A 1,140-nucleotide genomic window follows, 5' to 3' on the forward strand; every position below is an offset into this window, starting at 1 on the left:
CGGGGCTTGAAGGGATGGGGTGCGACGGGGCGGGGCTTGAGGGGGAGATGCAGGGGGGCGGGGCTTGACGAGGCGGAGCCTGGGGTGGGGTATCAGGGGCGGGGCTTGAAGAGGACGTGGTGGCAGGGGCAGGGGCTCGATGGGGAGGGGCCTGAGGTGGGTGGAGCTGGAGGGGCAGGGAGGGGCGTCAGGGGGCGGGGCCTCAGGGGCATGGGTTAAAGGGGGTGGGGCTAAAGGGGGCGGGGCTTATAGGACCGTATCCTAAATGGGCGGGGTTAAAGGGGTTGGGTTTGGGGGCGGGGCTTGAGTGGGTGGAGCTTCAGGGGGAGGGGCATGTGGGGGTGGAGCCACCAGGAGGTGGAGCTTATGGGGGAGGGGGCGGGTCAATGGGGGTGGGGCCACAGTGGGTGTGGCAGGGAGTGGGCTCCACCTGGGGGCAAGGGGGCGTGTCTACGCCGAGGGGGGCGTGGTCTTGACGTGGCCACGCCCCCCAGGAAGCACGCCATGATCGCTAGCAATGGGCTGGCCTTCCTGGGCGGGGCCCTGCTGGGCGGGGCCAAGCTCGGCCCCTCCTACATCCTCATCATCATTGGCCGCTTCATCCTCGGCGCCTACTCAGGTACCAGCCAATGGGAGGCGGGGCCGCCCCTTAAAGGGGCAACGGCTCCTCTTAAAGGGGCAATGACCCCTCTTAAAAGGGCAATGACCCCTCTTAAAGGGGCAATGGTATTCCTTAAAGGAGCAATGCACCTCTTAAAGGGGCAATGACATTTCTTAAAGGGGCAATAGTGCCTCTTAAAGGGGCAATGTCTCCTCTTAAAGGGGCAATGGCAACTCTTAAAGAAGTAATAACTACTCTTAAAGGGGTAATAGAGTCTCTTAAAGGGGCAATGCATCTCTTATAAGGGTATCACCACTTCTTAAAGGAGTAACAACACCTCTTAAAGGGTCGATAGGGCCCTGTCCCGGGGGGGGGTAGAGCCCCACAAGGGTCCGTGTCCCCCCCCCCCAGGGTTGGCGTCGGGCCTGGTGCCCATGTACGTGGGGGAGATCGCCCCCACCCGCCTGCGGGGGGCCCTGGGCACCGTGCACCAGCTGGCCATCGTCACCGGCATCCTGGTGGCACAGGTGGGGGGGGGG

General features: G+C 63.8%; 1 protein-coding gene across 1 annotated transcript; it reads left to right on the plus strand.

Annotated features, from left to right (window-relative positions):
• Positions 1 to 460: 460 nt before the first annotated feature.
• LOC118158828 (solute carrier family 2, facilitated glucose transporter member 4-like) lies at positions 461 to 1,135 on the plus strand (the record flags this gene model as incomplete). The annotated part of the gene is made up of 2 exons (XM_035313514.1): positions 461 to 619; positions 1,013 to 1,135. Coding segments are annotated over exons 1-2 (238 nt in total), but the record flags the coding sequence as incomplete, so codon positions are not given.
• Between the last annotated feature and the right edge of the window lie 5 nt (positions 1,136 to 1,140).

This window comes from Oxyura jamaicensis, unplaced genomic scaffold, assembly GCF_011077185.1.
Source record: "Oxyura jamaicensis isolate SHBP4307 breed ruddy duck unplaced genomic scaffold, BPBGC_Ojam_1.0 oxyUn_random_OJ28528, whole genome shotgun sequence".
In the NCBI taxonomy this organism is placed as follows: Eukaryota; Metazoa; Chordata; class Aves; order Anseriformes; family Anatidae; genus Oxyura; species Oxyura jamaicensis.